Consider the following 14,623-nt stretch of genomic DNA (forward strand, 5'->3'; position numbering starts at 1 on the left):
TCCTATTCCACTAAAGCACACATTTGGATACATGGGTGAAAGTATTTAAATCTTGCTGTGCCTCACTTTTTTGGATTTTTTCAATCTTCTCTAGCCCTGCAAACCTCCATTATCATTACTCTGACCTTGAGTAAATTCTCTCAAATTTTCTTTACTCAATGGGGGTGTCCGAACATTCAGCTAATTGACACAGTTGATGCAATGTGGTGCTGGAAACGCACTGGTCAGGCAGCATCTGAGGAGCAGGAGAATCAAAATTTCAGGCATAAGCCCTTCGTCAGGATGGTTTATTCAGGCTTATGCCCAAAACGTTGCTTCTGTTTCTCGGACGCTGCCTGACCTGCTGTGCTTTTCCAGCACCTCATTCTTGACTCTGATCTCCAGCATCTGCAGTCCTCACTTTCTCTGAGCTAACTGACATAGTTTTGGATGTCTTCCTGAGTGACTTGGCCTGGCTATGAATCGTCACAGCTCAGGGGGTTGCACTTTTGCCAGCGAGTCAGTACTAGACTCACGTCCCACTCCTGTGTCATGGACATACTATGTATCGGAAAGAGATGTTTGGACATTAAATCAACGCCCTTTCAGGTTGATGGAAAAAAATCCAATGATATTATTGTGAACAAAAACAGTGGAAAGATTCCTAATGCTCCTGGGTGAATATTAAGCCCTCCACCAACATCACCAGTCATCCAATCATGCTTTAGTTGCCAGTAGTGGAACTGCATTTCATCTAATTTAGGTACTGCATTTGTTGGTAAGGCTCTTTGGGACATGCTTAAAAGCACTGTGTAAATGCATATCATTTTACTTGTTAGAAAATGTTAACTTGTCTTTTCTTGCCATGGATGTGTTCAAGCCTACTGAGTGTTTCCAGCAGCCTCAGGATTCTGTTTTCCATATTTTTAATGAATTGACTTTTGTTTGCTTTCTAGAAAATACCACTCACCATCTTGCACATTAATTAACACACATCCCTCATGCTACAGAATCTCAATTTAGCAAAATACTTTCGGGGAATGCTGAACAAAACACATTTCAAGGTTGATTAATTCCAGGGGTGAACGATTACTAAATCCCAATGTGGTACTTGGTGAGAAAGCAGTCAATTGTACCATTCCCCATCAAACTCATCCTTCATACTTATAAGCACAATCATTTATCAAAATATAATTTAATTCTGCAGAGACCAGCAATTATCTGATATTAGGTTTGAATATCCAGATTGTGAAAAGTCAATGGCAGAAACAACGCGAGCTCTGATCACAATCTCACACCCATCACCAGCTTGAGAAATAGATCCCGCTGTGAATAGCTACTTTCAAATTTATTACTTGACAAAAGGGAATTTCTGTGTTGGTAAATATATTCAGATGCAAATATTGAAGGTGGGAAGACTGTCTGAGCTGTGATATCTCTCATTGTTTTACAGCAAATGCTTACAATCTAGAATTACATGGAAAGAATAGCTGTTCAGTCACTGGTGCCCTAACAAATCACCACCTTCGGGAACAGGGAGAAAATCAGTAAATCAGTACAATGGTTCGCTTGTAAAGTATAGTGACTGTTATAATGTGGAAATGCAAGCAGTAAATGATGTTCGTTGTATGAGTCATTGTTCACTTCTAATCTTGAATGCCTGGTTATTGATTTGCTAATCAAAAACTGTAGGAAACTGAATTGACACAGTGCGCATCAGCCTACAGTGGTGAAGTAAATAACATGAAAATAGCCAGGAGGATGCAGTTAGGAGACCCAGTCCTTGATCTGTGCCTCACACAATTGTGTGAAACATCTTCAGCCAGTTTACCAGTCACGTTTTATAATTATTTACAGGTAATTGGTATCCCTCCCTCTTCTGAGCCAGAAGGGTGTAGGTTCAAACTTCACTCTAAAGACTTAAAAACAGAGTTTAGGCTGATATTTCAGTGCAGAATTGAGTGGATGCTGCACTGTCAGAGGAGCTGCCTTTTGAACGCGCTGCTAAACCAAACCCCTGTTGTCCCTCTTTAGTTGACATTAAAGACCCCTCGGCATTATTTCAGAGAGCAGAGGAGTTATCCTTGCTATCCCTCTGCCATAATTATTTATCAACCAACACACTTTTAAGAAAAAGAGTCAGTATCGTGCTGTTTGTAGAAGGGAAGTGTGCGTCAATGGATTGCTTTCGTTCCTACATTACAAGAATCACTAAACTTAAACAAGCACTTCATTGGCTGTTAAGAGCTTAGGGATGTTCGGAGATTATGAAAGGTGTTAAATAAATACAAGTCGTTTGCATGAAAATAAAATTGACCAAATCCCTCCGATTATTGATTTGGTGACAATCTTGCATTTAACTCCTCTTTTAGATCGCCTTACCTTCTCTATTTAATGGAAAGGACCCCAGTTCCATTAATCTCTCTTCTTAATTAAAGCCTTTTATCCCTGGGCTCACCTTGATCTATCTCTTACTGCCAATTGCCGCCTGTAATGGTTCTGAGTTTGGCAAATTTCCAAATAGCTTCAAACTCTTTGTTAGAGGTTATGATCCGGATTACATCAACAGTTTCATACTATACTGTAGTACTGAACCCTCTTCCATAACTCCAGTTAATGTTTCAGAGATTTCATCAGGATTTTAGAATCAGTCTGCATTTCTCCAGACAATTAAATATTATTTGGTGAAACTAAATCAGACATAAGTCGTCATAACTGACTGGCTCAGATGAAGGAAGCTTGATTCTGCTTTTCCCTTTCGAAAACTGACGAGTCTGGCATGTGCTTACAGCATGTTGTCCTTCATTCAGATTTCTAGAGGTTTTCACTTTTTTAAGCCTGGGGGGGGCAAGATGTTTGAAATCCATGAAATTTGAAGAGAATTACACATCCACATTGAAACAGCTGCAGAGCTGCTGTAGAGACAGGTACATCCGTCAAGCAAGAGTCTCACTGGTGAGCTATAAGAGGTTAGTTACTACTGTGTCCAGAAAATGTTCAAACTCAGGTTTTTTTCAACTCAAATTGATTTTATTCAACTGATTTTTTAACTTGCTGATGAGCTTCAGGAACAAGGAGAAAGAGGGTGGACAATAAACACATTACTGTTCCAGCCTGGTTAAAATCTTATCCAGCAATTTTTAACCATCTAGCTTTTGGACATAAGAATCTACCTTGCTATTCAAGCTAACTGGCTGTGCTGCGCAACGCAACTCTCTAACCAAGTTAACCCAACAGCTCAAGCAACAAATACAATGGCCGCAGTTGAGCTAGGTCAGAAATGGAGCCATTCATCAACAAGGTGTAGAGATGATGATGGCTTTGAAGATAAAGCTGATCTGGGCATCTCTGTCCCAAAGATATAGCCAGCCCTCCCCAAAAGCCAGGGTACTGGATGGGGTCGGTGGTGATGACATGCTTTCAGCTGTTGGTGGTGCTGTAGAGCTGGCTGCTTGAGGGCAGCTAGTAGACCTGTCAGGGACTGCCAGGCCTTTATATTACTGCCCTCGCTAAAGGTGAGGTGGTGGATGGGAGATTGTGAAGATGAAACCGTAATAACTCCTGCCACTAATGGGCTGTTTAATTTCTGTCTGTAAAGGGCTTGAAGCATGGTGTGGAATTTCAAAACTGTGAGGTACCTTTTTTTTTACAAGTCGACATTTAATAATAACAAGCTGCTTCTGTCAATGGGATGACATTATTTGGACCAGAGGTGTGAGCTGTTTAGATTCAAGCAAGAAGATTTCGACGCAAGTCCTCCATCACAGTGTAAGTATGTCATTAATCCAGTTTTCTCCATCACATACCAATCCAAAGACACAAAAATGCGCAGTGCCAGTATTTTGTCATTTTCCAGCTGCCTGAATGAACATAAAAATATTTCTGCTCTAGCTCCTAACCAACCCCTGACAACAGCCAGCTCCAAACAGGAGCACTACTTCCAGAAGCTTCTGCGGCTCCATGACGAGAGCTACCAACATGCATTGGCGTAGTATCACCCTCACCATCGTGGGCACAAAGCTGCAGTGATCTGTCAGTGTAACGGCGGCTTTGGACATTGCCAAGTCCCTGTCTTCAATGGAAAGGAAGGAATGTGAAGCCCTTCATAATTCCTGGTGTGGGGTCTGTTCAGTAGCCAGCATGCCCATGTACTTGTTGGTGAGGAAGTCGCAGACAGGGATGTTACAGATGGCTTGGTGCATGTTGATTACACTCAGTTCTTTGGGCACTCTAAATCAAACAAAAGAACAGATTATTTACAATTTACAAATTGGGCAAAAGGTAGCTATTCAGCCCATTGTGGCAGTGCCAACTCTCTGACAGAGTTATGCAATGAGTCCCACTCCTGAGTTCGGTCTTCATAGCTTTGTATTCTTCCCACAGATGCTGCTCAGTTTCTCCAGCAACTTCTGTATTTGCTCCAGTATTCCAGACAACTCTCCAAACTCCTGCCTCTGTAATCATCTGCCCAAATCTCTCTCGGTCTGTATTCTATTAAGCACCAGTCCGGCTCGTGTCTCACCTCAATCGTGACCTTGTCATCAGAGACTCGGTTGATTAGAGGGAAAATTGCAACATACCTGTTATGGGGAGTGCTCTGGTATGCGATTCCCAAAGACTCTCGAAGGATGTCACTTACAAACAGTTCAGCAGCCTAAAGACAAAGGGATGGGAGTGATCAGGAATACTGTCAGCACATCAAGTCACAGAATACTGCAGCTTCCACGTGGGCCTTCACTCTGCACTTCCCTGTAATATGTCAGATACTGAACATTAAAGCAACAGATTGGAAGTTAGCAACCACAGCCAGTATACTGGAAAATCAAAGCTTCTTGGACTGATCTGTTGTTACTCAGATCTGGCACAGATGTTTAGATTGACAGTCTCTTACAGAGTTACTATATTATTTAGCGCAACTCATTTCTGACACTAGTGACTCATACACAGGGATTAGTTGTGACTTGCAGTAACTCAATGTCATTTGCAGCCACTCACTCTTGCACACAGGAACATAGGCTTGCTGCAAAGCCACTCGCCCTCCCCGCCAAAGCACGCATCCTCCCCTGCAGAAGTCGTCCTCACTTGGAAGGACTCGCTGTCATTCTAAGCGACTTGCTGTTATTCAGTAAGACAGCTTGACCTTACCTTTATGATCATTTCTTCGATCACCGGGGCATAGACATGGCTCTCCACCTCAACAGGTTCAATCGTAACACCAATCTACAAAGGAAAACAGAGCAATGTGGGGGGACTAATTCAGAAGGAAAACAAGCAGAGGGGCTAAACCATCTTGGAAAGGCAGTCCAAAAAAGGGGACATAGACACACAGATGCACGCATGCACACCCCGCCACCCAGGAAACAGAGTGCCAGACATACAAAACACACAAACAAGCAGGTTGAAGCTGGATTTCTGGCTACATCTTAACTTTTCCTGATTACCTGCTGGGCTGTGTCTCTGGCATACTCCATGGCTGGCATTAGGCCCATGTAGAATTTGACCTCTTCATCCTCCTCCTCCAGTTCTTTCTTGACTGTCACTTTAGAAGACTCAGCTGTGCCAATGATGTCAACCTCTTCATCGCTCTCAGGCTCTGTTTTCAAAATGGCCTCCACCTCCATGAGCCTTTGACAGAGCTCACTGGCTATGGTATATGTGGAGGGGCACTCTGAAATACATTAACAAAAACTGGTAGATAATAGAAAACTCCTAAACTAGGTTGGAGATTCGATGAATAATGTGAAGTTTTAAAGCTACCAACGAGTTAATATTTTATGGTGAATTGCTAAATATTGGTGAGCACAAATAGCACTGCACATTTCTAGAAATGTTTGTAAATAAAGGGGAGTTCGTTAATGATTCAAAGTAACTCAGATAGTTTGCACTTACGTGAAAATGTAACAAAAGAGCTGTAAGTAACGAAAATGATTTTGAAAATCACTTTGGTACTTTGTACAGAAGATCAGGAATACGTAAGCATCTTTAAGAATATAAAAGCATATCCAGGGATAAGTAAACATATCTTGAAGGGTCAAAAAACAATACAAGATGATCAATTTTAATCTCGAGTGGGCGAAAGGGTGCAAACGTAAAAGTTATTGTATTCACCGGCCTATTGAGGCCAAGGTATAATAACTCATGGCTTCTGTGCCACGATAGTAATAAATACTATTCACGGTATCAGTTAAAGACCAAAATGAATCAATACTTGCATACCCCTTACTCTAGGTGGTCTCTCATTCTTCACGTCAAATGCAGAATTGCTTCAGAAAGGTGGGAAATCCCACATCAGTTTTCTGACTCAGGGCCCACTTAAAGTGTAATTGGTACTTTGCTTTCACAACAGAACATCAGCTCATATCCCTCAGCCACATAACTGCAGCTAACATTTCAAATGACAGACATAAGAAATGTGGAGTTAAGGCAAAATATTCCACGTTAAAAATCACTTCTCTAATCCTCATGTCTAGTTAGTCGAAATAGGAAAGGGTATAATCAATCACCAAGGGTTTTAAGTAACATTAAAGTTTTGTAAATATACCCAAGTCTTTGTAAATCATGCCGAGGTAGTAAATATCGATGGGCAATCTGATTTTAAAATTGAACCAGCTCTCTTAAATCTGCATGAGGTTATTTATCACTGATGCCTTTTAAATATTGATCTTACTGTGTCCCAGTGATTTAATACTGGAATTATATACTGCTAAATAGGACAAGGACACTGAGCTGTATGCTGTAAAAGTGTATAGTTTGCATATTGTGCTATAAATAATGTCTACTGGGGTATTGTCTTCAAAAAACATTGAGCATTTGTTATTGTGGCTGTCAAATAATTGCCAGCATTTAAAAATTGTGGACCACTATTATTAAAATATGGAACTACTGAACAATGAGCCTGACATGTCCGTAGAATTTCATTCTACCCAATTCTAGAGGGATACAGGTAAAAAAGACAGCAATTAGAAATTAGGCTGAACTGGAAACTGAAAACAATGCTTTGGGTTATCTTTTTAAACACTGACTGACAAGGTGACATTGGGACTGTTATGCCATACAAGTAGTGGAGGGTGGCACAGTGGTTAGCACTGCTGCCTCAGAGTACCAGGGACCTGGTTTTGATCCGACACTCGGGCGACTCTCTGTGTGGAGTTTGCACATTTCCCCTTCCCAATTTCTTCTGGATGCTCTGGTTTCCTCCCACAGTCCATAGATGTGCAGGTTAAGTGGATTGGCCATGCTAAATTGCACATAGTATTCAGGGATGTGCAGGGTAGGTGGGTTAGCCATGGTAAATGCAGCATTACAGGGTTAGGTAGGTAGCAGGGTGGGACTGGGTGGGATGGGATTGACTCAATGCACTGACTGGCCTGCTTCCACATTGTAGGGATTCTATGATATAGGACACATGGGGAGGAACAGGGTGTGGGAGAGAGAGCCTTGAATGTACTGTGCAGAGGGGAAGAAAAATCTCAACTGCCTGTACTTAACTTCTCACTGCCATCTTCTTCTGTTTAACCTGTGTTGGTTTGGGATTGAAACAGTTCACTCAGCAAACAATTAGTTCGGTCAGGTGTTTCACTTTCCTGAACCTGAGCGATGTATTACTTGGCGCGGAATGTTGATCTCACCTGGCTCGTTGTCGATTCGAGTCAGTATATCTTCCATTGAATCCTCTTCGGTGACAGCGGTCTCTGGGTCAGGGGGGGTGTACCCACGCTGCCGACACCAGTACATGATTTGCTTAGTCTTCATGATGTCTGTGTTGCTGAACCGTGGGCACTTCTCCATCACCTCCTGCAGGATCTTTCTTACAGTTACTGCACGCTGCCACTGGGGTAAACAGGGAGGAATATGAGGTTCTGAGCTTTTTGTAATCATCCTTACAGACTAAAAATAAGGAAGGGAAACATGCCAGATACATTCTTGGGCTGACATCATGACAAAGGCTAATAGATGTTTCTGTCTCTCTCTCACTCTCTCTCTCTCTCTCAGTTGAGCTGGAATACGTGATGGAAATTAGGTTTGCTTTGCACAGAGGGTTATTCAGATTCTATTTTGAGCATGAACTTCAGGAAAGAGGTCTTTCAAGGTGAATTTATAGATTCACTAGAACGAAGGGCTGGGGAGCATTTCCCGGAGTTTAAAGGTTTGAAGGTTGAGCCAACTGAGATACTTAAAATAATGAAGATGGCTGAACGGCTGGAGAATTGATTTTCCCAGGCGTGGGAATTATACTAGGAAACACACAATCTGAAAATGGCAAGGTTAGCCTTTCTGGAGTGAAATCAGAAAGTCTGAATTACTGCCTGCATTTTCTGTTTTCATTTCAGACTTCCAGCATCTGCAGTGTTTTGCTTTTGTTGTAGTACAAATTTGGAATTGGATCCCCAAAAGACATCTGGTGCTGAATTCAAAGCAGGTTTCAAGACTAAAATCAAAGGTTTTTGACATTACGATGTATCATAGATGGAGAACAAAGGCAATAATATGAAGACAAGGTACAGATTAGCAATGATCACTGCAATGAGTGGAGTGAAGGTCTAAGGTACTGACTGGCTTTTTCCTGCTCTCAAGAATTTGGAAACTTTCTGAGCAATTAAGAAATGGAATACAGGAATTTGTATCACAGGGCACAAACTGGATACAAGTTCCTGTAATATAAATCATGTCTAATGAACTTGATTGAGTTTTCTGAAGAAGTAACAAATAGGACTGATGAGGGCAGTGTGGTAGACGTGATCTATATGGACTTTAGTAAGGTGTTCAACAAGGTTCCCCATGGAGACTGGTTAGCAAGATTAGATCTCATGGAATACAGGGAGAACTAGCCATTTGGATACAGAACTTGCTCAAATATGGTGAAGGATGGCTTTTCAGACTGGAAGCCTGTGACCAGTGGAGTGCTATAAGGCCCACTACTTTTTGTCATTTATATAAATGAGTTGGATGTGAACATAGGAGGTAGAGTTAGTAGGTCTGCAGATTGACACCAAAATTTGAGGTGCAGTGCAAAGGAGGTTACCTCAGATTATAGCAGGATCTTGATCAGATGGGCCAATGGGCTACGAAGAAGCAGATGGAGTTTAATTTAGATAAATGCGAGGTGTTGCATTTTGAGAAAGCAAATCTTAGCAGGACTTATACACTTCATGGTAAGGTCCTATGGAGTGTTGCTGAAAAAAGAGACCTTGGAGTACAGGTTCAAAGCTCCTTGAAAGTAGAGTCACAGGTAGATAGGATAGTGAAGGCGGCATTTGGTATGTTTTCCTTTATTGGTCAGAGTATTGAGTATAGGAGTTGGTAGTTCACATTGCGGCTGTACTGTACATTGATTCGGCCACTTTTGGAATATTGCATGCAATTCTGGCCTCCTTCCTATCGGAAAGAAGTTGCAAAACTTGAAAGGATTCATAAAAGGTTGATAAGGCTGTTGCCAGGGTTGGAGGATTTGAGCTATACGGAGAGGGCTGAATAGGCTGGGGTTGTTTTCCCTGGAGTGTCAGTGGGGTGACCTTATAGAGGTTTATAAAATCACGAAGGGCATAGATAGGATAAATAGACAAAGTCTTTTCCCTAGGGTGGGGGAGTCCAGAACTAGAAGGCATAGGTTTAGGGTGAGACGAGAAAGATATAAAAGAGACCTAACAGCCAACTTTTTCACACAGGGGGTGGTACATGTATGGAATGAGCTGCCAGAGGAAGTGGTGGAGGCTGGTACAATTGCAACATTTAAAAGGCATTTGGATGGATATATGAATAGGAAGGGTTTGAGAGGGATATGGGCTGAGCGTTGGCAAATGGGACTAGAGTAGGTTGGAATATCTGGTTGGCATGGATGAGTTGGACCGAAAGGTTTGTTTCTGTGCTGTACATCTCTAAGGTATATCCTGACCTGGGGAACCCTGTATCCTGATCACCAATACACTAAGTCCTGCCTGTAGGTCACAACATGTTGAGATGTCAGTCTTAGCCTTGACACTCAATAAGGCATCACGCAAAGTCTAGTTGCTTTCCTCAAACAGAGAGAAGATGGTTTCAGAACACCTATGGAAGAGGCCACAAAACAGACCAACCCCCTCACCTTTGCCCTACTTTTGCTGAAACCCTGTTATACAGAAAGAGAATGCCTGAAAAGTACGATGGAAGTGAGGGACTTTTGACCAAGGGATGCAAAACAGCACAGCCTTTAACAAAAATCTTTTTAATTTTTCAGCAGTGAGCAGCAGACGGCATTAGGGTGTGGGAAACCTTTTTGTCCCCTTTACTCATTCACAGGATGTGGGTGTCACTGGCAAGGCTGACATTTGTTGCCTGTCTCTCAATGCCCTTGACCTGCTTTGCTTGGGTATTTCAGAGGACAGATCAGTGGGTCTGGAGTCACTTGTAGGCCAGGCAAGGATGGCAGATTTCCTTCTATAAAAGGCATCACTAAACTAGATAGGTTTTATGACAATCAATCAGTGATAGTTTAATGGTCGCTATTACTGAGACGAGGTTTCAATTCCAAATTTCATTAGTTGCATTTAAATTCCACCAGCCATTGTGGTACAAGTTGGAACCATGTCCCTTGCACATTTGTCTGAGCCCCTGGATTATTAACCCAATGATATGACTGTGAGGCCACTGTCCATCACCCCGAACAATTGGCTGATTTTGCTCCACATTTCATCCATGCTCTTCAAAGCACTGTATAATTCAAGTAAGGACAAGAACTTTGGCTCAAGAGCCCTGAGAGTGGGTCTTACCTCTGCAGCTCTCCGCTTCCCGATATTCCAGCTGTAATACTGCTCCAGAGACGTAGCACAAAATGGGTTGGTGTCCTCATCTATTAGAGAAAGTTCTGTGATGAGTGAACAATATACCTAACAGCATAATGAAGATCACTGAGTGTGACAGATAAACTACCAATATATTAGAAATAGCTAAAGGAAAGTGAGATTGAATGTGATAGCAGGATTCAGCACTCAGCCCACCAAAACAGTTGGGCAAGCATAAACAAATTGAGCACTGTGCTGAATTCATTCACTGGGTCAGTTTAACATAAGTCATAAAATGAGTCAGGTTAAATAGGCACCATAATCGTGAACGTCTAATTTCGATCATTCAAGCTACTGAGGCAATAGGGGGGACCCCTATCATCTGTAGGATCTTATCGCCCTCTTAGGACATCCAAGGAACCTCACATTCAGGAATTAGAATGCTTGTAAGTATAAGAGCCAATTTATGCCATAATCAACTAATGGGAAAATGGCCAATTAAAATGCTGTTGATGATATTGATTGAATATTGGTCAACACAAAGAGTGACTGTCCTGATATTTCTTAATTAACTACAGGCTGTTGTATGCTATAGTGTTCTAAATGCTCATCTAAACACATTTTAAATGCCTTGAGGGTTCCCACCTCTATCTCCCTTTCATGGTCCAGATACCCACAACCCTCTGGCTGAAAAGGGTTTTCCTCAACCCCTAAACCTCCTGCTCCTTTACTTAAAACTGTGTCCCCTTGGTTATTGACTCTTCTACTGAAGGGGACACTTTCTCCCCATCTACTCTCTTAGAACTTCATACACATGCTCAGCGTCTCTGGTCTAATTAAAACAACTGTGTGGATTATCTAATTTCTCTCCATAGCTGAAATACTCCAGCCAAGGGAACATGCTGGCAAATGTTATCCTACTTATATCCTTCCTATAGAGTGGCAACCAAAACTGCATGCAGAACTCCAGCTGTGGCCCAACTAATATTATGTCCATTTTCATCATAACCTCCTTGCTCGTGTACTGTACTCAATTTCTTAACTAATGAGGGTCTAAAATTTGAATATAGGTTGTTGTCAGAAGGAACAAGTATATGTAGATTTTTACTAACCACAAAATGGCTTTTCAATTTAAAATAACACAATAAAATGGCTGAAAATAATGATTGAATTCTGTGAACTTGTACTGCTGTTTTGCAGAATTAAGCTAAAACCCAATGATAAGACAACAATGGAGTTTTCATAAATTGAATACTGATACATTAATTGACCATTCGAACTAACCTTGAACTGCTACCATGACATGACGATTTACGTAATTAAAACTTCTTTCCCAGGAAATATCATTGGATTAACCCAATGTAAATCATGTCACCTTGTTATATGTGATCGGTCTCTTCCTGTAATTAAGTTTCTTAAAAAACATATAAATCATGTGTAATTTTCAAAATCAATTGTGCAACTTCACCACGGAACACAGAAGCTTTAACCTCTGTGCTGCTGGACAGAATTGCGTCAAGGTGCCTTACTTTCATAATCTAATGCTCCTTGCTTTGTATGGATCGCATTCCACTGATTCTTTTGACCGATCTCGAACCAAGAGGCCCCTTCGGAGGGGTTTAGATCTTCACTAATAAATCCTATATGTGTTCTTAACCATCTTACCTACTTATCCTGTTGCCTTTAAGGATCTATGGACTTGAACACCAAGGTCCCTCTGATCCTCTGTACTTCCTATGATTCAATTTGGGTTCCTTTGCCTTAATTCTCCCAAAATGCATCACCTCCATTTGTCACTATTCAGCCCATCTGACCAATTTATCTATATTACCTTCTATAATAAGACTCCTCTCTTTGCTATTTACTACACCACCAATTCTCATGACATCTGTGAACCTCCTACATTCACGTCTAGATCATTAATGTACACAACAAATGGCAAGGGAATCAGCACCAAATTCTGTGGTATTTTACTAGGCAAAGACTCCCGGTCACAAAAACTCCATTCGACCATCATCCTCTGCTTCTTATGTCAATTTTGGATCGAATTTGACAAACTGCCCTGGATCGCATGGGCTTTTAGCTTCTTAGCCAGTCTGTCATGCAAGACCTGGTCACAAGGTGATATTATAAGAAGATCTCATCTATCTGAAAGAATAAGAGAGTAGTTATGGTAAGGGATTTTAACTTTCCAAACATTGACTGGGACTGCCATAGTGTTAGATGTAGAGGAATTTCTTAAGTGTGTACAAGACAATTTTCTGATTCAGTACCTACTAGAGAAGGTGCAAAACTTGACCTATTCTTGGGAAATAAGGCAGGGCAGGTGACTGAGGTATCAGTGAGGGAGCACTTTGGGGCCAGCGACCATAATTCTATTCATTTTAAAATAGTGATGGAAAAGGATAGACCAGATCTAAACGTTGAAGTCCTAAATTGGAGAAAGGCAGATGTTCGCAGATAAAGGGACAGCTGGAAAATGGGAAGCCTTCAGAAATGAGATAACAAGAATCCAGAGAAAGTATATTCCTGTCGGGGTGAAAGGGAAGGCTGGTAGGTATAGGGAATGCTGGATAACTAAAGAAATTGAGGGTTTGGTTAAGAAAAAGAAGGAAGCATATGTCAGGTATAGACAGGATAGATCGAGTGAATCCTGAGAAGAGTTTCAAGAAAGTAGGAGTATACTTAAGAGGGAAATCGGAGGGCAAAACGGGGACATGAGGCAGCTTTGGCAAATAGAATTAAGGAGAATTCAAAGGGTTTTTATAAATATATTAAGGACAAAAGGGTAAAGAGGGAGAGAATAGGGCCCCTCAAAGATCAGCAAGGCGGCCTTTGTGTGGAGCCACAGAAAATGGGGAAGACACTAAATGAATATTTTGCATCAATATTTACTGTGGAAAAGGATATGGAAGATACAGACTGTAGGGAAATAGATGGTGACATCTTGCAAAATGTCCAGATTACAGACGAGGAAGTGCTGTATGTCTTGAAACTGTTAAAAGTGGATAAATCCCCAGGACCTGATCAGTGTACCCTAGAAGTCTGTGGGAAGCTAGAGAAGAGGTTGCTGGGCCTTTTGCTGAGATATTTGTATCATCGATAGTCACAGGTGAGATGCCGGAAGATTGGAGGTTGGCAAACGTGGTGCCACTGTTTAAGAAGGGCAGAAAAGACAAGACAGGGAACTATAGACCAGTGAGCCTGACCTCGGTAGTAGGCAAGTTGTTGGAGGGAATCCTGAGAGACAGGATGTACATGTATTTGGAAAGGCAAGGACTGATTTGGGATAGTCAACATGGCTTTGTGCGTGGGAAATCATGTCTCACAAACTTGATTGAGTTTTTTGAAGAAGTAACAAAGAAGATTGATGAGGGCAGAGCAATAGATGTGATCTATATTGACTTCAGTAAGGCGTTCGACAAGGTTCCCCATGTGAGATTGATTAGCAAGGTTAGACCTCATGGAATACAGGAAGAACTAGCCATTTGGATACAGAACTGGCTCAAAGGTAGAAGACAGAGAGTGGCGGTGGAGGATTGTTTTTCAGACTGGAGGTCTGTGACCAGAATTACATGCAATATTCCAAAAGTGGCCGAATCAATGTACAGTACAGCCGCAATGTGAACTATCAACTCCTATACTCAATACTCTGACCAATAAAGGAAAGCATACCAAACGCCTTCTTCACTATTCTATCTACCTGAGACTCTACTTTCAAGGAGCTATGAACCTGTACTCCAAGGTCTCTTTTTTTCAGCAACACTCCCTAGGACCTTACCATTAAGTGGATATGTCCTGCTAAGATTTGCTTTCCCAAAATGCAGCACCTCGCATTTATCTAAATTAAACTCCATCTGCTTCTTCGCAGCCCATTGGCCCATCTG

The 14,623-nt window shown here is 41.6% G+C and overlaps 1 protein-coding gene across 7 annotated transcripts in view; it reads right to left on the reverse strand.

The window, feature by feature from the left end:
• Positions 1–2,987: 2,987 nt before the first annotated feature.
• yeats2 (YEATS domain containing 2) overlaps positions 2,988–14,623 on the reverse strand; it is a 130,518-nt gene continuing 118,882 nt past the window's right edge. For all 7 annotated transcript variants that reach the window (XM_060834947.1, XM_060834942.1, XM_060834941.1 and 4 more), the window contains 6 exons: positions 10,725–10,804; positions 7,608–7,809; positions 5,421–5,647; positions 5,125–5,199; positions 4,560–4,633; positions 2,988–4,209 (listed from right to left, as the gene is read on the reverse strand). In XM_060834947.1, coding sequence (XP_060690930.1) covers positions 4,083–4,209; positions 4,560–4,633; positions 5,125–5,199; positions 5,421–5,647; positions 7,608–7,809; positions 10,725–10,804 — 785 coding nt within the window. In that variant the 3' untranslated portion in view covers positions 2,988–4,082. The remainder of the gene's footprint in view (positions 4,210–4,559; positions 4,634–5,124; positions 5,200–5,420; positions 5,648–7,607; positions 7,810–10,724; positions 10,805–14,623) is intronic.

Source organism: Hemiscyllium ocellatum, chromosome 13 (assembly GCF_020745735.1).
Source record: "Hemiscyllium ocellatum isolate sHemOce1 chromosome 13, sHemOce1.pat.X.cur, whole genome shotgun sequence".
Taxonomy (NCBI): Eukaryota; Metazoa; Chordata; class Chondrichthyes; order Orectolobiformes; family Hemiscylliidae; genus Hemiscyllium; species Hemiscyllium ocellatum.